The 25,150-nt window shown below is 35.5% G+C and overlaps 2 protein-coding genes across 2 annotated transcripts; one reads left to right on the top strand and one right to left on the bottom strand.

Moving 5' to 3' along the window:
- Positions 1 to 839: 839 nt before the first annotated feature.
- On the bottom strand, positions 840 to 1,741 carry LOC103712283 (phytosulfokines-like). Its single transcript, XM_008798761.3, has 2 exons — positions 1,438 to 1,741; positions 840 to 1,272 (listed from the first exon to the last, which is right to left on the bottom strand). Exons 1-2 carry the CDS (start codon positions 1,540 to 1,542, stop codon positions 1,147 to 1,149), a joined length of 231 nt encoding a protein of 76 aa, XP_008796983.1. The 5' UTR covers positions 1,543 to 1,741; the 3' UTR covers positions 840 to 1,146.
- Positions 1,742 to 22,462: 20,721 nt separating this feature from the next.
- On the top strand, positions 22,463 to 23,083 carry LOC108511488. The gene has a single exon (XM_017844076.3). The coding sequence runs from the start codon at positions 22,536 to 22,538 to the stop codon at positions 22,917 to 22,919; it is 384 nt and encodes a 127-aa protein (XP_017699565.2). The 5' UTR covers positions 22,463 to 22,535; the 3' UTR covers positions 22,920 to 23,083.
- Positions 23,084 to 25,150: the final 2,067 nt, after the last annotated feature.

Genomic DNA, 25,150 nt, shown 5'->3' with positions numbered 1-25,150 from the left:
GACCATTCGAGAACGAACGTGTTTCGGCTGGTTTGAATAGAGTTGTTGCGTTAGTAGACCTTGCAAAATCATCAATTACTTTAATATGACTTTAGACTAGTTGACAAGGCATGTAGAAAAATGATGCAATACAACATGACGAAAGCAATATATCTTCCGCACACCCAAAAGCTTGCTCCAATTCACTTTGGTTCTTGTCTAACGATATTAGGCTTATTATAATGAAACAACATTAGCTTATGCAATTACAAATGCAATTTCTTGTTTCGTTTAAATATGAGATATTTTTTTACTTTTAGTAGGTAGGATGGTGGCCAAAAGAAAAAGAAAAAGAAAAGAAAGAAATGAAAGAAAAACACTCCTGCCTTACTTTTCTGAAAAATAATATAGAAAGAAACATCCAACATGCCTTTCCTCCCAAGCCCTTCTCTCCTACTTTTCTCTTACTGGTTGTTTACCTCCCTTCCAACCCACAAATTAATAATAAATGATTGGGAAAGTTCTTCACTTCATTTCCCCCTCAAAAAAAAAAAAAAATGCTCCTATCTGCATAAACCTGATCAACACATCCCTGCTACTAGAGTAATAGAAAAGATTAGATTAACTATTACTTTTTTCAAATTTTTATACTTCAAATTTAAATTATATAAGTATATGAAAAGGTAATTTTTTCACTCTAGTTTGCCTTCCAAGTGGATTGGCATCTGTCAGATAAAGGTTGCCCTTGGAGGAGATCCAGGATTCCAATCCTGGGTAGTGCTAAAACAAAATTTAATGTATCTTAGATATTAAGAAGAGACAATAATCATCCAACTTTGTTAATTGGGAGACCATCTCCAAGACTCCAACTAATATTCAAATATTCATAAACTAATAAAATCCTAAAGTAACCGATGGATTGCAGGAATTGCAGAGCTGAACCACCTCTCTCCACCCTTTTTGACTACCCAAAAAACAGTCAAAAGTTTACAATAACAAACCCAAACAGAGATGCAAAAACCAAAAGCAAATACACACACACACACATACCCACAAAAGAAGCCCATTAAAATAAATTCTACCATCATTTGATAGAAAACATCTACAAGATCCCAGCTTGGGCTACCAAAGACAAGCATCATTCTAGCAACAAAACTAGAGTTCCTTCTAGTTGTGCTTCTCCTGGGTGTAGATGTAGTCAGCATGGGCAACCAGAGTCCTTCTTATCAAGCATTCATCCTCACTAAGCCCCTCACATCCTTCCACTTTCTCAGGTATCTCCTGCTTCACAGCCTATACAGTCACACAAAAAAAAACATTTCAAATCAGACAAATCCAACTACTCCCCACTCCTAAAAACCCAACAAAAACTACAATAAGAAAAAAAAAATGAACAAAAAACTAGAAATCAAAGAATTAGAGACTAACATGTGTCAAGGAAAATAGATTATGAAGTACCTCAAGTGATGTTTGCTTAGGATCCGCTGGGACAGGCCTGGAAGCTTGGGTCAGGGACACACAGACGAGGAGGGCTATGAGCACAAGGGTGATGTTCTTAGACATGATGGAGTTTGGGCTAAGGAAAATTGGAAGAGAGGGATTAGGAAGTGAAGGGAAAGGAAGCTTAGGTGGTGGGGAGGAATGGAGGATATTTGGGGGTTTAAATAGCCGGAGAGATGCTGATGGGGTTTGTGGAAAAGGAATTTAATGTGCAAACTGGCCTTTCCGTTTCTTTTTTTTTTTTGTTTTTTCTGTTTTGCCTGCTTAAAACTAGAGGCGGAAGGCTTTTAAGCCCCCTCGTTGGTAACGCCGGGAAGCTGGTTGGATTTTTGCAGCTTCTGGGGCCGCGGGGATTGGTGAGGTGGGTGGCATCGGTTTTTTTGCGCTCAAAATTGGTGAGATACAACCGGGATGGAGGAGGATTTTAGCGTTTTCCGGAGAAAAAACATGCATTTAGTCCACCTATGGGTAAAAATAAAAAAAAAAAAAAAAAAAAAAAAAAGCTTAGTACCATAAATTTATTGAAAAATTAGATACTTTATTACATATACTATGTGGCTTTGCATGCAGCCAATTATAACTAAATATTTTTATAATTTTACTCAGTCCAATTTGACCATATATATTTATCGAAAAGCAAACTGTATTGCTGAATGGATTGCCTTTTTTACTGCTCATCACTCGAAAAATTTTATTTAGATGGATCACGAGCCTGCACCGATATATTTTTGTAGTCTTTTATTTTTTAATCTTATTAGTCGCATTTATATCCATCGAATATAAGCCGCCATTATATATAAAAAAAACAAGCAAACAAGCGGTCGTAAGTATCGGTGTGCCCGGCCATATGATGCACACCCTATAGGATATAATTTCCCTGCTCCATGCACACGAGTAGGAGCGAAGAGGTGCGAGCGTGTGACAAGGGATGGTTGGTTTGCACATAAATTTATTTACTTTTAAATTAAAATATATAGAAAAGTATTGAAAATTAGTGGGAGAGAGAGTAGAATACATATGTCTTGCACCTTAGTGACTCTTACGATCTACTGGTGCCCTTTCTATTTTATCTTTACTCAATCAAACTTTTTTGTTTCAATAAAACAGTATTTGGAGTATAAGAAGTTTCTAGAATATAAATATAAATATAAATTATTTGTTTTCTTAATATCTAACAATTAATACTTTGGAGTCAAACATGGGTCTCATTCTGTATAGCTTGTGCATGCTAATAACAAAAGAGGAAAATTTGTGTCTATGGATATTTGGTTTGTGAACAAAGCTGGCTAAATTGGAATGAATTTATTTATTATCTGTTTATTTCTGTAATTAGAATGGATAGGAGCTTGGTTGAAGACCAAGATAAAATAGAATTGACTCTATATCTTTTATATCAGCACAAGAGACCTGCCAACTCTACCATTTCTCACCCTCTTTTCTCAGCTTTATTCAATCAAATAACTTTTTTCAAGCACTAGAGTAAAACAACAATTGGATAGAACATCTTTTACAGTTATCTAGAAGAAAAATATAAATTTATTCTACATATGTTGTTAATTATCTGATACTAGTCTTTATTTACACATGGGTCCCACTACATGGATCATGCATGCGGATAAAGAGAGGGTGAAAACTTGTGTGGCGGTGGGCTTGCTCTCTCTTTGAACAGCTTCGATAGGAGTCAAAAGGGATATTTGGTTCGCAGAATATATATATATATATATATATATATAGTAAAAAATAAAAAAATATATTTTATATTTAATTAGAGTTTTAAAAAATAGATGGAAAATATTTTTTTATGGAAATAAAATTTTCATATTTTATGGAATAAAACAATCTATGTGGGATATAGGAAACATGGAGTTTTTTTTTCCAAAAATATCTTTAAACTTTTAGATAAAATAGGGTAAGTTCTTCTTTTTTTTTTACTAAAAGTATAACAGATTTTTTATGCAACTTTTCTAAGAACACAGATGCACCACGAAATATAAGCAATTCTAGAATGTGCCACTTTTCATAATCAACCAAATATACAAAAAAAAACTACTTTCTCAAGCATCATATATCTAGGTATCTACTTTTCAAAAAAAATATTTGAGTTATAAAAAATTCTTCTTATGAACCAAATGAATTCTTATTGTATCAACAAGAGAGACTTTACCAACTACGCTAGTTGACACCTTTTTTTTTATTTGGCTTTATTCAGTTAAAGAACCTTTTCGATACTCCAAAAATGTAACAATAAATAGAGATACTTTTGGAAATTTAAAAAAATAAAAAAACCCATCTTTTAATACTTATTCCTCTTCAACTATGTCAAAACTAATTGAAGGGTGAAATCAAATAATTTTATATGGTTAAACAAGAATATGTGCTTGAGCTTATATGAGCTAAGTTTCACCCTTGTTAAAGTCATGCCTAAAACCAAATATCCCCCAAGTAATGCTCCATGAGGAAAGCCTTCATCAATGCGTATCCTAGTTTACATTGGCCAAAATAACAGGTTGGAAGAATTTGAAAAGATCTGGTGTATGTTGAGAAATGAACTGATATATTTGAATCGAGATACTTTTAGGCATCTATTTTGATATTTACCAATAATAATTGTTTTAAACTAGTCAAAGAAAAGATCGAAATCATGATTAATGTTTTGATATTATTTCCAATGTTTTCTTGGGTTATCTTAGGTTATATTGGCAGATACAACAAACGCCAAGGTCTTATGTCTCAATGTGTGGGAGCAGATTAGATCACCACATATTTCAAGTCATTATATGGCGAATGGTTAGATGGGGTCTGGATCCGGATCTCATGACTCCTACCAATCAAATCTATACCTTGTGTAGTTTACTAAGCTAATCTTCAAACTCTGCTGTATGAGATTAATCTCATTGGAATGAGATTAAATCTTTGAATGTCTATGTGGTATTTATATATTCCTTGTTGGTGAAAGCTCAGTAGTGAACTAGTGATATAAATTTGTATCTCCATCATCAAGGTTTAAATTAGGGTGACAACCTTAAAATGAATCCAATCTTGTTATATCCACACTCAACCACATAGCTAGATTCTGATCTAATTTGCAAGATAAAATGCAAGAGAACATGATTCATGTATACCTTTTCCAAGTATAATTTCACTCGCTTCAGAAACTAAATGCGACAAGTTATCAAGTCTTATTTGGGTTCCAAACTGGATTTGATAGCCAATATGCCTCAATTTTCGCTTCAAACAAAAGATTTCACATTGAATTTAGGTTGGAATATGAAGCTGTGCAAACACATCACTCCTGCGAGGACTACCACTGCATTTGTAAATGGACAAAACAATGCCTGGAAATGAAATAAACAAACGCGTCCTTCTTGATGTGGGTCTTGCATGCACATATGGCTAGTGTTTCGAGGGAGAGAAGGACAGGATATTCACACCAAAAGGAAGTTTTGCTTACACAAGTGGTGACCTGCAACTTGATATATCGATACAAACGATTGCTTAGGTCACCACATATTGAGAAAGCCTTGCTCCCATTTGTGTACCAACTTTTATCTTGTTCTTATTTTTTTGGAATAATGGATCAACAAGGATTTACAAAGCAACTCGTAAGACATCCACTAAAGAGCCTAAGAAAGTAAGGTGCCAACTTAGGTTGCTAGGGAAATACTCCGTTAGTGGTTATGCTAGAGGCTATATTTCCAAATTCGCCTTCATTAGAGGTCGGTTGATTCAAGGGTTTTCAGTGAGAGTTACCACATATCAATACAAACGATTGATTAGGTCACCACATATTGAGAAGGCCTTACTCCCATTTGTATACCAACTTTTATCTTATTCTTACATTTTTTGGAATAATGGATCAACAAGGATTTACAAAGCAACTCTCAAGACATCCACTAAAGAGCCTAAGAAAGGAAGGTGCCAACTTAGGTTGCTAGGAAAATACTCTGTTAGTGGTTATACTAGAGGCTATATTTCCAAATTTGCCTTCATTAGAGGTCGGTTGATTCACGGGTTTTCAGTGACAGTTACCACATATCGATACAAACGATTGATTAGGTCACCACATACTGAGAAGGCCTTGCTCCCATTTGTGTACCAACTTTTATCTTGTTCTTACATTTTTGGAATAATGGATCAACAAGAATTTACAAAACAACTCTCAAGACATCCACCAAAGAGCCTAAGAAAGGAAGGTGCCAACTTAGGTTGCTAGGGAAATACTTGCTGTAGTTATACTAGAGACTATATTTCCAAATTTGCCTTCATTGGAGTTTGGTTGATTCAGGCGTTTTCAGTGAGAGACTCCGAAATTCCTCTCTCCAAATCAGGCACGCCTCTTCCTCCAATTTGTACTCATCTATGTTTAGTGTGAGGTGCCTGTGTACTAAAAAAAAAAAGAGGCATTTTTTTGTTTTTCTATTGTCCATACTTTTTTTTTCTTTTTTCGCAAACGAACCCTAGTGAAAAGATCTTGTCACGGATAAATTGGAGGAAGAGGCGTGCCTGATTTGGAGAGAGAAATTTAGGAGTCCCTTTTTTTAAAGAAAAAAACTGAGCAACTTTACTGTGGCTAAGGCTTCAAAGAAATTTTTTTTTTGGGGAGCCCTTGCATTCATCAAAATTTATGGAGTCACTGATGCAAGACATTGCCTAAACTATTTACTTCACTAATGCACCGATTGCATTTATTCTTTTAGCAATAAATTGGTTGAGGGAACTTCAATTCCCCTACTTCTCGCCAACAACAAAAAAAGGAGAATAAAAGAAGTGGGTGGAGTGCTAACTAATTCCTTTTGTAGAAAAATAAAAGAGATGATGCATCGCGTAGTATGATGAATGTTATGTGAAGATCAATTACACCTGTAACTATTGTAGGCTGGTCAAATAAATAACAAGAGTGTGACGGGTGGGAGAAGCATTAGGTTGAGACCTGTCCTAAGTGATGCATCATGCATGCACTTAATTGCCTGGGTGTCAGTGGTGAGAGGCTCAACAATAATCACAATATCTCGACACACACACATGCTATTCAACTAGTTTCCTCGTAATCTACTTGTATGGTTCTAATTATTATAGTATACGTAGCCCCGTCCTTCTTTTTTTTTGTTGTGAAAAACGGCATCATATAGATCTCACATGAGTATAGCCTGCCAAATCAAAAGAGAAACGATGATACAGAGGGTGAGGTATATCTCTGACCCTAGTCCAGATCAATCCGCCCGAATGTCAGGCTACAAAAGAGGCGACTCAGTCTGCCGCACTGTTCGCCTCCCTATAAACATGTGTTACCTGAAAAAAGCCATCTCCCTGGCCAAACCGCGGATCTCGCAAAGCAACGGGTGCCCGTCTCCATCCGGGTCCAAAACTCGTATCCAGTCAACCACCGTAACAGAGTCCCCCTCTAAGAATATCCTGTCAGCTCCCAGGACTCTCCTCGCATAGGACATACCCTCTTATGCAGCCTATAGCTCCACCTCAAAGACGACCCGGCTTGTGGTATGTCACCCTCCAGCTACAATCAGCCTACCCAGATGATCTCTGATCACAAAGCCCACTCCTCCGTGTGCTCCATCGCCGACCAGCAACCATCAAAGTTCACTTTGAGATGCTCAAGAAGTGGGGGTACCTATGAGAAGAAAGTAAACCTAGACACTGTGACAGCAGAACGGGTATCCCAGATGTCCTTGGTTGTCCCAGAAGTGAGCAACGTGGTAGTCATGATGATCTCCGTCGCATTGCGGGAGGCCCTGCCCGCCACGGTACTGGGCGATGATCCTCTACCCTCAAACATGCAAATATTCCTGTCCAACCAGATGTGATAAGTCAGGTATGCCCTCATGACCCCTGCCTAAATCGTGCCGGGTCGTCTCATGGACTCTCTCAGGTGGTGTAACACTCTAGAGCTTGGTGGAAAGAAGCTGAAGAACTCTCCCAAATCTACAATGCCCTGGGGCCTTGTCCTTGTGACAACTTCGATTCTAGTTTAGTTAGGAGTATTCCTTTCCCGCAATCATCCTTTCCATGTTTGTATGTGAGACTAGCTCTAACATTATATGTAAAATGCTCAAGGGTCAAGAGGTTCAAATTAAAAGACCTAGTTCATAGTAGGAATTCGGAGACTTATTGAACCCGTTGTGGACTAAATTGGCCATCTAGGGAGGTCTGTACGAGTTTGAAAGAAGATCCATCGTATCCAAGACCTGATCCAAAAGCATAACTTCGGGTGATCATAACTTTGTCATATGATATCCGTTTTCTGTTTTCTAACCATCAAAATGAGTAGTGTGACTATCTTTTAGAAGTTGGATGCGCCTACTGCACAAAATGGCTCACTCAAAGTAAAGATTTTCTTTTCAAATAATATTTTGATTGCTCGTATCTTTTAATCTAGGAGAAGTTAAACATTATAGCATGAGATAAAGTCGATGTAAGACTCACAACTTAATTCCTGGATAATTGTTTTCTTAATGTGGATTTCAAGAAATTTTGGAAATATAGTCGTTGTAAATCATGTTATCACCGATTAATAAAAGCAAAAGGGGCTTAAAAGCCTACTTTTGGAATTGTCTTATTTTTACTAGAACAAAGTTGACTTTTAGCAGCAAATTACTTATGGTATTTCTTATTGTACATCATTAAAATTTCTTTTGCTGCATTATAGTATAAACGCCGCTATCTTTCGATATGTATATTTTTATTAGTGGTATTTTTTTATAAATGCTGATATAAATTCCTATTCTACAGTATATAACTTGAAATGCTGAGAACTAGAACAATTATTATAGCATTTAACTAATATGCTTAGCATTACTATATATAGAATACTAGTTCGATTGGGCTTGTATTAAAATATTAAGAATCAACAACTATTTAAGATAAACATATAATATAAAAATATTAATATTTTTGCATCAAAATATATTATTACTTTTTATTATAGCATAAATAAAAATAATCATGAATTATCTATTCCTAGAGAGCTTGTAAAAAAATTATATATAAATATGGTGGCACACGAATGTTAATTTTTAATAATCAAACTTTGAAAATATAATAAAGGATAAAATAAAGTAAGTTCATTTTTTATTTTTGTGAAAAATAAAAATATTTAAAATATTTAAATGTACATCAAATAATTGATTAATGAGATAAAAATATATCCATAAGTTAAATAAACCATTCTTGTGTAATAATAATAATATATATTGCAGTGTGGTGGTTAAGAGCTTACAATTCAAACAAAGGATCACTGTTTTGAATTATCCCCCGATATAAATTATACAGTATATAATTTATTTTTGAGAATTTTTACCAGATATCATAGTTTATTATCGGCATATATAATTATAATAAAATATTTGAATAAAATTTTAGGATTGAAACTTTAAGGGCACATACATATGTTGCTAAAATAAAAATATTGACATTTTTCTGAAAATGCGGACAATTAATTGCCGATACCATCTTAAGATGATAAAGGTATTTGCGGTACTTAAAAATGCTGCCGATGTCTATTTTCGATTATTGTTTTCTGTGAGGTATTCGTGTTAAGTGGATTGAAAGAATTGCTTCATACACTATCAAATCGGATTATAATCATGTATAATTATAGTTAGAATATGCGCCCTTCGACATATACATAGAATGTATAGGATGTATATCCACTGCATAACAACTTGCTAGGTATGGATTTCTCGACTGAATCAGCCTAGCAAATCCAATTTACTACATATACATTGAGCTACACTCAGGATTAAAGATATGTACTCCCAGAAGGTAGGTTAGGGCAAATGCCAACCATGGAACTGTCAACTATTTTATGAAAGAATGCATTGCATTTGAGAGCTGTGAAGCAGAAACAGTCATCTATTCTTGGAAATAATGCACAACAGCACATAATAGCCTGAAAGCAGCAATAGCTAGCATGCATCATGATTTCTGGGATCTTGCTATCTTTGAGTCAATTTGGAAAATTTGGCTTTACATACAATGTTCCAAGTAAATCCAATTTTCCCTTAATCAACGGACGGTCTCACCTACCTTAGAGCTACTTTCATGTGAAAGAAAATTGAAAATTGCATGATGGAAAGACCTTAAAAATTGAAAAAAGATAATGTCGCCATGTTCTTTGATTAGATCCTGAGTTAATTGACTAGATTTCTTCTCCCTTTCAAATAAATCTTGGCGTTATTTTGATTAAGATATTAAAAAAATTTTGCAGTTAATATAATTTAAACGTGGAGGCAGATTTGCTTGCTAGATTTGTGTTTATTTGACTAGTATTAAGTTGACCTCTTGCCTCATCCCTTATGAAGGTTCAGGCATCTAGTGAACAACATCTATAGATGTTGCTATCATTCCTTTTTTTTTTTCTTACCTCAATAAAAATGACATAGGAAGCTTCCATTATTTGTGCCATGCAAGGCTACTTTCGTTGCTGGATTTGAGTGTGAATGTGTGATACCACAAGGTGACAACAATTCACAAAGTTTCCACCATGCATCCAAATGATTCAAAAGAAACGACCCGTCTTAGAATCTTAACAAAATTTTCTTCGGGCTTATATGAAAACTAGACCACATCCTAGATTTAGGATGTTGAATCTTGCACGTATGGGAAAGTTAAGAAACTAGGAGCTTGTCTTTATGGTGGAAACGTTTGACGAGGAGCTCAATTCCTAGAGCTTTGTGTTCAGATGAATCAGATGTTTGTGCCAATGGCCTAATTTATAGAGAGACTATTCTTGGAAAATGAGGTGCCGTCCTGTATCTCTCCTCTATGATTCCAATCCTATGTAAATATTATATAGATTAAAAAAAAATATGTGGTATATATATATTAAGCACTTAGGTGTGAACACCATAAAAAAATTGCCCTTGGTCAACTTGCAGACAACAATGGTTTTCATGGTCAATCTGTAACATAAATCGCTTTCCAGAAGAATTTAAATGGGTGTATGACATTTCATACACTATACACAAACAATGTGAATGGAATCCCAAATAGATCATATATTATTAGTCCAATAACTTAATATAATAGTGAACAAAGGATAACGTCAGCTTGATTTCAGACACCATGGGAACTATTCATTTCACTTTACGTGCAATCCTCTTGTGGTAAAATTAAAGAACGTTAATTTCAAGCTTAGATAATATATCATCCTTCTGCTCAACAAGCATTACATATATAGCAGACATTGTCTCTTTTTCTTCTTCTTCTTCTTCTTCTTCTTGTTTTGATTTGAAGAACATGAACTAAACCAACAATAAATTGATCAAATTGGGAGACTTGGTTTTGTCAGGCCTGGGGTACACTCCATTTGTAATGGTGCCAATATCTGCATGCCAACTTTGTGAACCAATCTGCTGGTCTGTTCTTGTCCCTTCGGATGTACGGGACGAAGAAGCCCTAGATCTTGAGATGTATCTAAGATTTTGTTGCACTGCACATCTGTAATTCTGAAAAGAACATGATTAAGATTGCGATGGATGCGAACTCTCATATCTTGTTAAAAAGCAACAAGTTGCTATTCAATTTAAGTGACTCATCGACCGTGGCACGATCAGTCCTAATAGGAAAACATTCAACAATTTGTGGAGAACCATTATCTAAGCAAAGAAGAAACCTAATGCCGACCATACCATTCAACCTAAGTGACCGGTCGATCACGACTGCCTCATAATGACAGAGGTGTGCAATTTGTCCCTCTTGTTGCCTAATTTATGCTTCATCTGCAGCTCTTTCTATGTGTTTCATTATCTCTTCAGGATTCCTGTTATCACCTTTCACAAAAATATCTAGAATGACTGTGCCCACAAACAAGCCAAACTATTCAAGTCATGAATAATGAATTGCTTGCCCATACCAATTCAGAACTTTGAAATGCTTCGAAAAGGATTTAAATCCAAATTCCACTTTACTAACTGAAGAGTGTTAATTGCTGATCTGAACTTTCACTGTTTTTACTTACAGCATGGCTATGCCATGAGTAACCATTTGTGTGCAGAATCTCACGTTTTGACATGGCCATGCATGCATGATCCCTGGTAAGGCAGTAGTACTCGTGTGATTTATGGGAGTTGTGCGAATCATTCAGCATTTTCTCTGTAATGAGTAGCCATGTCTCCTCGTAAAGATGTTATTGGGTATAACCCTTTACTAAACCACCTTTGTATATATCTTGCCATTGCAATAAAGTACATGTTACTAGTGGTCGCTTATAACCATTTATTTCTATATTTAATTCCAAGCAAGATAATGAAGGATGACTATAAGTCCATGACATGAACTCCTCATCCCTTTCATCATTATCCTTTCATCATTATTCTATCTGCAAATCAGCAACAGGAGGAGAGTTGCCAAAATGGTTGCTGCCTCATTTTTTTTTTGGAGTTGTCGTCATTTGTTTACTAGATACTTTAATGTTTATCAAAATAATGCAGAGAAGTGGACCATGAGCAAGTTGGAATGATGAACGATATCATAGTCATCATCAGGAGATCACCATCACCTTCTTTATCTATATATCTTATCAGAGTCGTTATAAATTAAAGAGTTCAACCTTCAATTTTGCCATTGGAGTTTTGCATGCATTTAGTGCATTTAGGTGGTCAGATAGCTTACTGAATAAGTTCCTTGGTATATGCATGAATCTAATATCCAGGATCTAAAGTACAGGGCTAGACTCTTATGAGAGGAAAGGGGAGGGAGTGTTTAGGTTTTAATAGGCAGGCTCTTTCATTTTGAGCTTGGATAGTGTTAGATTTCATCGGGACCAAGTTTATACAATGAGGATTAAAAAAAAAAAAAAGCTTATCTTGAATTTTTTGGAAAAAATACACTATCACATGCCATAAATAGAGCTAAACAATGTTACAGGTAGCATATTGGTATATCTCTGCATCCGTATCTATTTTTTTTCTAACGGATATGAATACAAATGTAGACATAAAAGGATATTGAAATTTATATCCATACTTATTATAAATAAATATAGGTGTGAATCAGATATAAATATATCCACATTTATTCTAAAAGTATATGAATACAAGCTGGGTAGTAGCTAGTCTAAATAAATATAAGTCTGACATTATTTTAAATATAAATTAAATTTTGAGTAAATTTAATAATAAGAATAACAATAACGAAATAACTATAAAGGATGCGAATGATATCTAATCTTTGATCCAACATCTGGATCAATTGGTCGAACTTGATTTATATTAAAAATATATTCAAAATCAAAATTTAATTAACAATAAAATTATAAATAAATATATAAAATATAATTAAAAACATACTTTAACTCATACGGATTTATATTCCACACTACTCTTTAATTGTAGTATAAATAGAAAATAATCAAAAATTGTTTATGTTTTCAGAAAACTTGTAAAACAATATATAATGTAGGAATATGCAGAAACTTTTGATATTTAAATTATTTTAAATAGTAAAATTTTGAAAATACCTAAAGAATAAAATGAAGTATTTTCATTTTTTACCAAAAAAAGATTGATTTTTTTATAAAATTAATTATTTAAATATCACAATATACAGATTTTCAATAAATATAATAAATTATTACTTTAAATCTGTTTTTGAGTATTAGCTTGGTGGTGAAGTATATCAATTCAATTCGAACTAGAAATTGGCGTTTCCACCTATGTATGTTTGGTGTCATAGAGAATTTATATATCTTTTGATAGTTGCTACATGATTCGATCACGGTGGAGTCGCCATATGGTCTGCCGGTATTTAGGTGGTGCTGGTGTGACGTACTTATACGTAAAAAGGGCTGCCATATTGATAGGGCTCCCCCGCGGATGGGGAGGGTATGAGTAAACTTGTCTGCCCGTATCAAACATTCTCCAGTGAGAAGGGAGCCCAGTGAAGGTTGCTACGCGGGTGAGGTCTTCCTCACCCTTCTATAAAAAGAATTAATGAACTGTTAAATGTTCAAAGATGATGCATCATGAATGGCATGCAATTGATGTTGCAGCTATCTATTTTTATGATTGGATGACATGATGGGGAAAAAAAAAAATTTGCTCCATGCAAAACTTTTTCTAGGATAGGGCTAATCATTTATGACCATTTAAGTCACGGGATGGCTGTTGAGTGTTGAGAAATAGAACGACTCATGGTTCATATTTCATGCACGTAGATGCATACGTAGGGGGCGAAAGAAATATAAGGGCAAAAAAAAAAAAAAAAAATTTCCTGCCTACGTAGGCAGGTGACTGTGAAGTGTGAACGGTCCACGGTGTCCCTGCCCCTGAGGCAATACAGGTCAATCCGCTGGTCCAATCAGGATCCATCAGCAACTACGGACCACACGAACTCAACGAATTGTTGCAATCAGCACCGTCCAATCATGTAGGAGGTACAACTTGGTTGTGGTAGGCCATTCATGACATGGTTGGCACGACCCCTTCACGTGGTTGGACCCCATCACGCCGCCCCCACTGGTTGAATGCGTCCTGCGATTGAACCCAATTCTACCATCGTGCAGGATTACATGCACGCAACGGCACTGTCTTAAATTCTCCAACTCCACAGGCCAAGTGCAGCAGGTTCCTTGCTGGCACATGAGAAAGCCGATTGCTTTTAAATCTGGATTTGAGTTTTATTCTAAAGAGAAATTGTAGTTCTACATCACATTTCGCATTAAAATGCCGAGAACTTAGACTCCATTTGGAGGAGCTTTTGGAGGGCCAAAAAGCACCTTCTCACCCTCCAAAAGCACCTTTAGATTAAAAAAAAAGGTGTTTGGTAAAATTTTGGAAAGTTATTTTTGTTTTTTCCAAAAAGCTAAAAAACAGTTTTTAGGAGAAGCTCTATTTTGGAGCTTTCCAGGAAAGCACTTTTAGGTCCCGTCGAAAAGCTATTTTTTTGACCAAAATATTCGTGATAAAATATAACAATTACACAAAATGTCCCTTTATACTTTTAAAAATATGCAGAAGGGTGAAAAATTAATTTACACTAATAATTATAATATTTTATACCTTTATTATTGTATTATATTATAAATATAATATTATATTATATTATATCATAATACATTGATATGTTATGTTAAATAACTTTATATTATATTAAATTATTATGCTATAGTATACAATATTATATTACTATATTATATTAATATTATATTACATTATAGTAATATTATACTATATCATATATTTATGTTAATACATATTATATTTTATTATGCTTCGTTGTATAATACTATGCAATGTTCTTTATAGTCATTTTATCGTACCAAAAGTACATTTTCAGTTTGTTTACCAAACACATGTTAAAGTGTCACACCACTTTAGAAATATAATTACCAAACAACAAACAACTTCTTATAAAAGCTCTACTTCCAAAAATTCTACTAGTCAACAGCTCCCTCAAATGGGGCCTTAGAATCTAACTTCAAGTAAACTACATACAGAGAGAGAGAGAGCCTATAGTTTTCATGAGACACTTAAACCACAGCCTATGTAGATGATCACCAAAAATTGTCAGAATTTCTAAATTATACAATCATCTAGTTACTAAACATATGTCAAAGTTTCAATTGCTTGGTGATTTATCGGTAATTATTTGTTAATGAAGCATTTTTGAACCCCAAAGAATTATTCCTTCAAAAACTGAATTTCATACACTCTTGCTCTATTTATGTGAAGGTGTTTCATGTTATCATGTGCAACGTTATATGGATGAAGCTATTTTATTATACAGTACAATAGCTGGGCCTAATTTAAGGTTCGTTGCTTTTGATTTAACCTTTTTTTCATTTGTATTTTCGTTTTATTTTGGTTCGACCTATGTTGGTTTTTCGTTCTTCCATTTAGTGAAAGTGATTAGACTATGTTTAATCTTCCCATGAAAAAATAATTTTCTCAGTCTATTTATTTAATTTCATTTTTATTTGAAATGAAGCAACTTTTTGGTTATCAAATGTCAAGAAAAATTCTTGGAGATAGGGAAGAAGAAGAAGAAAAAAACATTTTTCTCAAAGTCGAGCTATTCTTTTTCTCTCTCCGTTTTGAGATAGCCAGGACAGGACAGTAGATATTCTGGCTGAAATCTGGATGAGGGTGGGTTTTTTGGTCCTTAGCATAAAACCCTAAAGGAATAAAAACATCTAATTTGCATTTCTATTTGGATTTGGATATGTATTACTTTGAGGCAGGATCCAATTAAGGCATAACTATTTAACTCGTTCAGCAAATGTCAGTAAGCTTCTTCGTGTTGGGCGCATTAGACATTAGCTGGGTCATTTCATTCTTCCAGCATATTCTCTCACGCTGGGCCCTTTCAGCCCACAACGCCAATTGGGCCTGTTGGTGTGTTATGGGCTTCTCAAGGGCATGTATACCTCCTTAAGTCAGATATTGGTTGATTAAGGTTTATTTTTCTAAATTTTGATAGTTTATAAGATTAGCATTGAGCAGGTTAGATGCACAAAGGATAGATGGTTGTGATCCAATCTATCAATGTCAACATATATTTTAATTTTGAAAAATGTTCCGGGTGCACATTTCATGCACACTTGCCCTATGTCATGAGGAGAATGATTCAACTCACAAGGAAGTTTTGAACATTGGAAATTGGGCATTTACTAGTAGGCAAGGTTCGCAATTTCGGTATCGACCCCGTACCAGTCTCACATTAGTACAGTATTCATACAATATGGCGTGAAATATTTTTGGTACCCACTCATATCGAGTATCGGTACCGAACTGTTATGGTACAATACGTTTCATACTATCCGATTCGATTCGGTATGGCATGCTATACTCCAATTTTTTTTTTTAATTTTTTTAATAAAAAAAGGGGAAGAATTAAAACAAATGGGCAATATTCTCTCATTCTCAAAATCCATGGAGGACAAAAGATTCCATTGCAGGGAGGTCCATTCTCTCCCTGCACTTTTGGCAGTCAAAGAGCAACTTGGCAAAGAGGACCAGGGCAAAAGTGAACAAGGGTCCTTAAGAACCAGATGAATTAATCATCCCCAAGAAAACAAGAGTACGTGGATTTCTGTCCTCTGGAATCAGAGAGAGCCAAGTCCTCCCTTGATGTCGTTCTCTGAGCCTCGGCATCAGGCAGTGTCAAGCCGACAAGGTAACCCATCTTAGGAGAGCATATGGTCAAAGGAGGTAGATAGAATCGATTGAGAGAGAGAGGCCCTTAAGGATTCAAAGAACTAAGCATTGGCCATTGATTGATGCAAGGCCACATTCTTGAACTGTTGTTGAGATGAGCCATGAAAGCAGCCCAACTTACAGTCAGAAGTATGAGTCAAGTTTAACAGCCGTATCGACCCATGAAATTGGCATTGCTTTTCGACCTTGGACTTTAAGAAAAAAAATGCAACTCAAAAAATCACTCAGCCGTGTGTTGTATTCGCATTGCTCCCTTTGTACTTACATTGTGAATTTTGAATGATTTTTTAAGTTACCATAGCATTACTCTGAGCTAAATTATTCACTGATTTTGCCGTTGGAAAGTTCGCAATCACCATAGGCATAAAAGCAAGAAGCATTGAACATTTAAGCTAGCCCTTTTCATCTTCTAGAGTGCATGCATGTTCAAGTGTCGACATATGGTGCATGCAAGAACTAGTTGATGGATAAAATAGGCATCCACAATCTAAGGCATCATGGGGATTTCTATTGTTGTCTTTTATTAGTATACATCTTGCAATGAAAAACCATACATTTCAAGGTAGATTATATGCAGTTTACGATCAATGAAAATGAATTCTTCTCAGTGGTCAATAGAGCCAATTATATTCCAGTGCAAACACAACCAATCAAAAGATTCTAATAATCAAAGCCAAAAATGTCGAGCTATCTTTTTCTCAAAAAAAAAAAGTTGAGCTATGACCACAATCTTACTCTCTTTTTTTGAGAGAGAGAGGGAGAAGATTTGCTTGCAATATAATTAACCAAGTTCAAATTTTTGAAGATGCACCGTCCAAGAATTCAACCCAAAATCTCGTCGCTAACTAGAGAAATGTAGCCCAAACAATTATTGTAGATTTGTTTGAATGCTTACGATTATCAATTTCTTCAGTTTTTGGTAAGTCAACATGCATAGTATCTAATGACATCAAATGCCATGTTTAGTTATTCAATTTTAATTGATAAAAATCACTTTGGCTTCGTATACTGACCTAGGTTTGAAACCTTAACTATAATTGATGGTCTCAATAAATTTCAATAAGCCTTTAAAATCTTCAGTTCAGAATTTTTTTTTTATTCTTTGCCCTCTAATATTTTTTTGGGTGTATTTGCTCTTCAATATATTGTAGGCCAATACATTATACATAGATGGTAAAGTCTAGCGAGCTTCAAAGTGAAGGGCATATCCCTCATTGTTCTAGCGGTTGCACCTCTTCTCTGGTGGGAGAAGAGCTCATTTTTCAACTTTTGGATAACATTTTCTCAAGGGTTTTTGACATGGTAGTAATTCTATCAATCTATAAAATAATCGATGACACCTTCCCTCCTTACTTAGATGTATATATTTCTTATGCAACTATTGTAAATTAAAAACAACAAAGAAGCTTTTCACCCGATGATATATTGTAAGGTTTTGACAGCCACATACTTTTTTGGAAGAAAAAAAGAAGAACGAATGATTAGCAATGCTTGTTATTTGGACAAAACTCTCTAATATAAAACTCTTATATAACAACATACTTTGTTTCCTTATTTTCATTGAAAAGAAAAAAATCGAAGCAACCAATCTCTCTTACATACTATGTTGCCATTGAATGCACTGCATCCAATCGGCTAGCTTAGGTACGAAGTTGAAAAGAAATGTTCATCATTTTAATGTCATTATGATGACAACTCCCTGTCTATTCTGGTGGAGAGAAGTTCTGCTATCTAATTATACTCTTGTGGACACACAAAATTTGAGACGGCCAATAGCAACTAGGGGTCCCGACCTTTGATTACCAATCCATTTTCCGTCTTGTCAAAGCACAGATAATGTTCTCTCTTGCTTTATTTTTTCCTTGTGACTGTTGCCTAAGTTCATTGATGGGATTGCAAATGATGACTCCAATTCATATAACGTCCTTAATGATCAAGGAGTGGATGAGTGGGGAAAACCAGTGGCCTTTTTAGGCTTAACCATGCGACGACCCTTATATGCTTGTAAAATATAAGCCAAAGCGAGCCAATATGAACATGGTTGCAAACGTAGGCAGAAGGGCCAAATCCTTGGTTATTAAGCAATGCTATCCAAATTCAGCTGAACAATATCTATCATATGCCTTTAGTGCTAATGATTAGTGTATGGTTTGCATGACAATTCAGAATCTCACCAATAAAAAAGGTAACCAGTAGGTTGGACTTTTTAATCCTGTATACGTGCCCAAGATCTATTTAGGATATAGCTGATAAGGGACTATATAAATATCCGTACAGGTCCTCACATACTCTTTTTGTTTAAGTCCTACGATCAGTCTATAACAACCAAATGAGCCCATGCTGCAGTACTTTTGGCAAGTATGTATGGTCCATGAATGGGGCTCCCCTCTGATATCATTTCTAATTACTCAAAATCTCACTCAAAAAGAATAACTAGATCTCAGTCTTGTATAAGTATCTAAGAACTTAGATTTCATAGTCTTATATAAATATCCAAGATCTATCCTGAGTATAGCTGATGTGAGACTAAATGCACATACGGCTACACAGCACCTCATAGTTTGAGCACAAAAAATGTAATATAAAAGAGAATTTAATTTATATTTGAACTATGATCGCTTTCAAGTGCCCCTAGAAATCCTAAAATGCACTTGTAAATAGTATCAGTATTATAATATCACTTCAACAATATAAACTTTTAGGGGCAAAGAATTAACCATTAAAAATAATAAAATTATTTTTAAAATTTTCATCGAAATAGATTAGCGGTAAAAAAGAGAATTTTTTTTATAGCCACCCGGTAAAAGTTTAGTGATATATTTTGATACTAGAAAAGTTATATACAAAAATAAATTTGTTAAGAAATAATTTTTACCCTTGGAGGTATACTATTTTCTATATATAATTTTTTTTCATCCCTATATATTCAAACTGTTTTTAAAGACAAATATTATTTACGATTATAAACTTGTTGCTAAAATTTTAATTTTGTAGTGAATATTCCTAACATCATTCTCAAAACCAATCAAATTATGCATATAGCCTCTGAACATCGCACCCTTCCTCTGCCTCGAGGAAGCTTTTAGATCGAATCTAGAATATCTTTAGTTGAACTCAGGCACTTTTAGTTCAATCTAGAATGGTACGCATATGGATGTTTGGATTAGAATATTGTAGTTTGAATGCAAGTTCCTTTCTCTCCATCTAGCAAAATTACTAAATAAATAAATATTTTTTAAACTCATGATGCATATAAATTGCATTCCTTGTCATATACATATACTTTCGTGCATGCAGAACTAATTAAACCGACAAGCGACCACGTAATCCCAACACGTGGGAAAACTCAGCTCGAAACCTCCTACACTTAACCAAACTGAGGCTGCGTAGACGGGAGCGTTTTTTTGATTTTTTTTTAGCTGAATAATTTATACAATATATACGGATACATCCAATAAAGTCGAAAAACAGAATATCATGAAGCTTCTGAGGCAGCTCCCCATCCTCCACTCGCACGGTGCTACTGGCGTGGTTGGCCACGTAGGTAGCCACTGACTCTGTAGCTCCATTCACCTCTCTAAACATATGCTTAGCTTGGACAATCCCTCCATCTCTCATCATCAACTAAATGTCTTAAAGCAATAGATGGTTGTTGGCAACGACCCTCGATCTTCCCTAGATTCAGTTAATGATCATAGCCGAGTCACCCTTAATGATGGTGGAACTAGCTAGTAGCACACGCCGAAAATATTGAAGGCCTATCCAAGCAGCCCTCAACTCCGCACCGAAAATTGTGCAATCAAATAACTAATAGCCATCTGCTGCTGCAATTCTAAAATTTGGATTCTTAATAATAAAATTTGCTTTATTTGTTGTGCCTTCATTTAGTATTAATCTACCGTAGTTGACTTTGAGAAAGCCGGAAGGTGAACCCTTGGTGAAGAACAACGTTCATTCCGCGGTGCAGGTCTAAAGGAACCGAGCAACAAGCATGCGAGCATGAGAAGGAAAAGCTAGCGTCTAAAAAGCTGGATTCTTTTTAGAGACGACAGCACCCTTACCAACGTGAGAAGTTGGTCCAACCAATGATGACGAAGACCTTTGCCTTTGGGTCTCATCATGTCAGTGCGTTTTATCCAAAGAATAATAACGATGGCAACAAAAACAAAAAAAAAGAAAAAGAATTATTGTATCCGAGAATTTGATACATTAATAACTCATTTGGCCCGATAGAAAAAGAGAAGGCCGAGAAAATATAACTAACAAAAAATAAAAAATATCACATATTTGATTTTTTTTAAAAAAGATTGAAATAAGTTTTTATATTTTATAAAAAAGAAGATTCTCACGTGAAATACGGAAAAAAGTGCGCACTAACTGAAAATTAAATATTTTTTAAAAAATATATATTTAAGCTTTTAGATAAAAAATCAGATTAATTTTTTTTCAGATATTATATATTTGATTTGTAGAAAAAATGTTTTAGTTCAAAAAAAAAAAAAAATCAGCCAACCAAACACTTTGCTTTATTATATTCTCCTTTTGCAGCTGAAGTTGGTCCGGATCGAAAGAAAGAGTGTTTTAGCGCCAAGGGCTGTGTTTATATATCTTTAAAGATGAAAAAATTCTTGGCTATATAGTTGCATTATAGTGCAAAGATTACCCTTTTCACATAATTACGAGACACTCCATCATTCTTTTTGATCAGTTCTTATTTAATTGAAACGTTAGGTAGGGCCTTAGTTGAATGGTTGGGCTTCATCTGATTGGCCCATTGGACTCTTGTCTCTCAAACAATAACAATTCTGGCAAATTTCTTCATCCCATTATGTGCAGAGTCATTTAACATAGGAGAAGCATTCAGAGATCTTTCTTCAAAAAATAAAAGGATAATTTTTCAAGGAAAAATATGAAGATGAACACTTTAATTACTTTTCATCACTATAAGATAATTATATTGAGTTTAATGGAGAACAAAACCTAGTGTCATATTAATTCTTGATGATCCACGATATGATATCGTAGTGATTATTTAGGGGAGTTGCTTTTACACCCTAGGTTGTTCGAAATAGACCTCGCCCATTTGCTTCCCATCCAAATATGGTCTTAAGTCTGGGATGAGGTTAATATATAGGTTGCATGGTTCACAAGATCCATATTTACAAAGCTATGGATGACAAATATGCAAATTTCGAAGGAAGCTAATTTTATACAAAAAGGAGTTGTATCTTTCGCACGAAAGAAGAATTCACCTTTTTTTCATGCAAATCTATTGTTGGATCATGCAATGGTCTCTTTGAGATCTATGCAGATGGATGAATGAAAGAGTAGAAGAAGTGTTTTGAGATTTATGCAGCAGCCGAATGCAATCCAATTGTCAAAATCATAAAAAAAGTTCAATTTTTCTTTCGAAATATACAACCCAAACCCAATCCTATCTATGCAAAAGAAAGCGGATCCTCATGCCATATTTGTAAGAAGTTTTTACAAACAAGGAACATGAAAAGTTTCTACTTGTAAGAATCCAAATATCCTCTCTACTTTACGCTACAACAAAAATCCTAATTGCTAACTCTATATTGCCGACACTAGATAGTAGTGTCGGCAATTTTTTTTCTATGACAAAGAATGCTGATGCTTTTAAAAAATTTCGGAAAAAAATAGGTTCGGCCGACAAAGAATACCCTCCCTGCTTCAGTAGGGACTCTTTAGCATTCAGTTAAGAAACCCTGCCCGTAAATCATTTTAGGCCCAAGGGGCAACCCTGGAAACGAGAAACTTTTCCAACTATATGTGATGGGAATTGCATGAGGGCTTTTTAATAAACCAAAGGCAGGTTCTCTTTGGCAATCCCCTCTCCAAGCTTTTCTTTTGGATCCTGTGCTCATGCCTACCACCACCGCCTCCTCGCAAAGCCCAAGGTGCGTCAGCTTCTTCAGCCTAAGGGGCTGCTCGGCCGGGCCCCGGGTGCGGCGATCTCCGCCGGGCCATGGGCAGCCTGCAGGCTGTGGGAGGATCGACCGCGTGGCCACATGGGTCGGGAACGGCGTCGCCGCCGCCTTCTTCGCATCGTTGGAGCGGTGCTCCTGCATCAACATCGACACGGACGACGACCGCGACGAGGCCAAGGACGTGCCGCTGATGTACGACGATGGGAACGCCCGGCGTGAGGCCGGCGGGCTTGGAAGACGCCAGAGGGGGAGGAGGAAGGGGAAGGGGAAGAAGAGCGGAGGTGGGTGTTTTAATGACTTCATGTATGATGATAAGTAGAAGCTTCGCTTAAACTAGGGGAAAGTATTTGTGATATGCTGTATTCTGTCTATTATTCTTCCATGGATATTGTGGATGTTTGTATGCTTCCGTCAATTATTTTTCTGAGATTCGCCATGTTCTGGATCACTGAATTTTCGGTCATAATTATTAAATTTTGTTCATGCTAAAGTTTTTGAGAAAATATTGATGTTAAAAGTTAAAGATATTGGAAATATATATATATATATATATATATATATATATATATATATATATATATATATATATTAAATTGGAGGTAACTGAGATAATATTTTTGAAAGAATAGTTTTGCAGATTGGACTAGTTCATACTTATTGGTATTGCTAGTTCAGTGCCATTCACTAAGTTGATGGGCAAATTACGCCATTATGGGTTGGATGACAACAAGATGGTTGATCCAATCCAGACCTTGGCATGTAGCTCCACCAAGGAAATGATGAAATTTATGGCTTCAATTTTGTCACTTTGGCTATTTTTATCCATCAACCAAACACCAAAAAAAACATGAGCAAACAGTAAACCCGGTGATCAGAGAATTACATGGTTTGAGTTGGCGTGAATCTCGAAGTTTCGCTTGCATCCTTACTCCATTCCATGGGCCCTCCCATTGCCCTCATGTGAAGGTCAGAATACTTCCCAAGATCAATCCGCCATTTGTTCATCGAAGATAAATTTTCTTAACCAGAGTTATATGCATACTTGGTAGCAATATTTTGTCATGAGTTCGTAAGCTCTCCAATTCAAGCCAACTTCAATCACTAGTCATTCTGTGCATTGTGGAACCATTGATGATTGAATGGCACCTTTCTTAATTGAGGGTGAAATAGCACTTAATTACTAACTAGCATGAAATGCATATCATTTAACATAAGCCATAATTATGGGCACAGACCATAGTTACAAGTGAAACTAGTAACACAATATTCTTTTATTATTATTATTATTATTATTATATTTTTATTTTTATTTTTTTGGAGCCGCATGATGCAACACTTTGCTCCATATCATCTAAACCAGTTCCATCATGAAGGGCCAACTTGATGTTGATCTACCAACCACTTTTGGAACCTTATATTTATTTAACTAATGGCACATAAAAATATTGCAAACAGTTTCCATCTAGCTTAAGTGTGCCATAAATTGATCCATATTTCACATTCAGACTCAAACGGTCCACACTTATGCATGGCTCATGTCAGGCCTAAATTGTGAACTTTTTCTTTCTTCCTTCCTTTCTTTCTTTTTTCATTTTTTTTTCCCTTTCGAACTAATCTATACTTGTCTGGCTTTAACCCCGTGTCCATCATGACTTCAACTGTGACCATGCCCATGCGCGGGAGTCCCATGACCCATCGTTCCAGACTAGCCAATCATTTTATGGTTCTTCACGTGCAATTCACACGTGATAGCCAACGGAAGCTTTGTACGGTTGGAATCCGCGCACCACCTACCGTTCACCGTTCACGCAACATAGAATGGAACAAACCGCAAAGGAAGGAATCTCCACGACATAATGCAAAAGTCACGTTCATCTCATGGCATCTCAAAATTTCTTTTGAACTTTTAATAGTCTGTTCTTAGGGAAAAAAAAGCTTTGGAATCCGAAATCAAACCCAGCGGCAAGGGATCACCAAATGCATGCGTTGAAGATGGAAGACAAAAGATCACCTCTTATCTTGATTTTTTTTTTCCAAATATATGCGCATGTAAAATGTCAGTAGTTTTTCGTTTATTTCTCCACGTTAGGAGAACATCTCTACTGTTCCTTGTTTCTGCCTTCTTGTGTATACTCGGAAGCAGTAGCAGGTTAGGACATCTCACATAAGAGCAAGCTGCAGCTTTGCTTTGCTCGAGACCGACTCTTTCGATAAAAATCAAAACATTGCTATTGCTTGAGCTCTAGCTTGAGCGTGAGTTTCACAGTAAAGCTAAAGCCCTGAGTAAAGTATGAGTTTTAGCTTGAGCTTATATTTTTTTTCTTTCAGAGCAAAATTACACCAAAATGGAAGAGACAAAATAGCTTTTTGGAGCACTTGATGTAGGTTATTGTTTTTTTTTCCTACTTTTTTTCTTTTTGTGTGTGTGTGTGTTTAATTTGTTGGGGGGATAGATGCTGCCATGGAGCGATTGCCAACCTTTTCGAGTGATGGAAATGTAGGAACTGTTCCACTTTCTATGTAAGCAAATTGCTTTAAAAGCCTAGCTTC

The sequence above is a fragment of the Phoenix dactylifera genome, unplaced genomic scaffold, assembly GCF_009389715.1.
Source record: "Phoenix dactylifera cultivar Barhee BC4 unplaced genomic scaffold, palm_55x_up_171113_PBpolish2nd_filt_p 000007F, whole genome shotgun sequence".
In the NCBI taxonomy this organism is placed as follows: Eukaryota; Viridiplantae; Streptophyta; class Magnoliopsida; order Arecales; family Arecaceae; genus Phoenix; species Phoenix dactylifera.
The sequence above is the reverse complement of the archived record's forward strand: the minus strand, read 5'-3'. Positions and strand labels throughout refer to the sequence as shown.

Excerpts from the sequence above, each read along its gene's own strand:
- LOC103712283 (XM_008798761.3), bottom strand. The coding sequence starts at position 1,542 with ATGTCTAAGAACATCACCCTTGTGCTCATAGCCCTCCTCGTCTGTGTG. Across the intron at positions 1,273-1,437 it reads CTAAGCAAACATCACTTGAG|GCTGTGAAGCAGGAGATACC; the intron begins GTACTTCATAAT and ends GTGACTGTATAG.
- LOC108511488 (XM_017844076.3), top strand. The coding sequence starts at position 22,536 with ATGCCTACCACCACCGCCTCCTCGCAAAGCCCAAGGTGCGTCAGCTTC.